The sequence below is a fragment of the Penaeus monodon genome, chromosome 32 (assembly GCF_015228065.2).
Source record: "Penaeus monodon isolate SGIC_2016 chromosome 32, NSTDA_Pmon_1, whole genome shotgun sequence".
In the NCBI taxonomy this organism is placed as follows: Eukaryota; Metazoa; Arthropoda; class Malacostraca; order Decapoda; family Penaeidae; genus Penaeus; species Penaeus monodon.
The window spans coordinates 35,847,731-35,847,987 of NC_051417.1; the positions used below are offsets into that span (position 1 = coordinate 35,847,731).

Sequence of the window (257 nt, forward strand, 5' to 3'; positions counted from 1 at the left end):
TGTTTCAGGAATTTTGTTATCTGCACTTACCCGCTTATGGTCTGATTTGCTCCCTGAGAGTGAAGAAGTTATTTCTTCATCTCGAGATTTAACATCAGCTGTGAAGGCTTCTATTGGTGCTTCTACCTCTACTGTCCCTTCATTGTTTGTTCCTTCTATTGACTCTGCAAATGCAACACAGACTGTTAAACTACTTAGCTGTTGCATCAGAAGAGATGATAGAAATACATTGTTATGAAAGCTTTTATTTTTATCTG

General features: G+C 37.4%; 1 protein-coding gene across 1 annotated transcript in view; it reads right to left on the bottom strand.

Moving 5' to 3' along the window:
* Positions 1 to 257, bottom strand: part of LOC119593852 (X-linked retinitis pigmentosa GTPase regulator-like) — a 22,012-nt gene that overhangs the window by 2,389 nt on the left and 19,366 nt on the right. Inside the window, exon 14 of the mRNA XM_037942883.1 lies at positions 31 to 164. Within this exon, the coding sequence (XP_037798811.1) occupies positions 31 to 164 (134 nt within the window). The remainder of the gene's footprint in view (positions 1 to 30; positions 165 to 257) is intronic.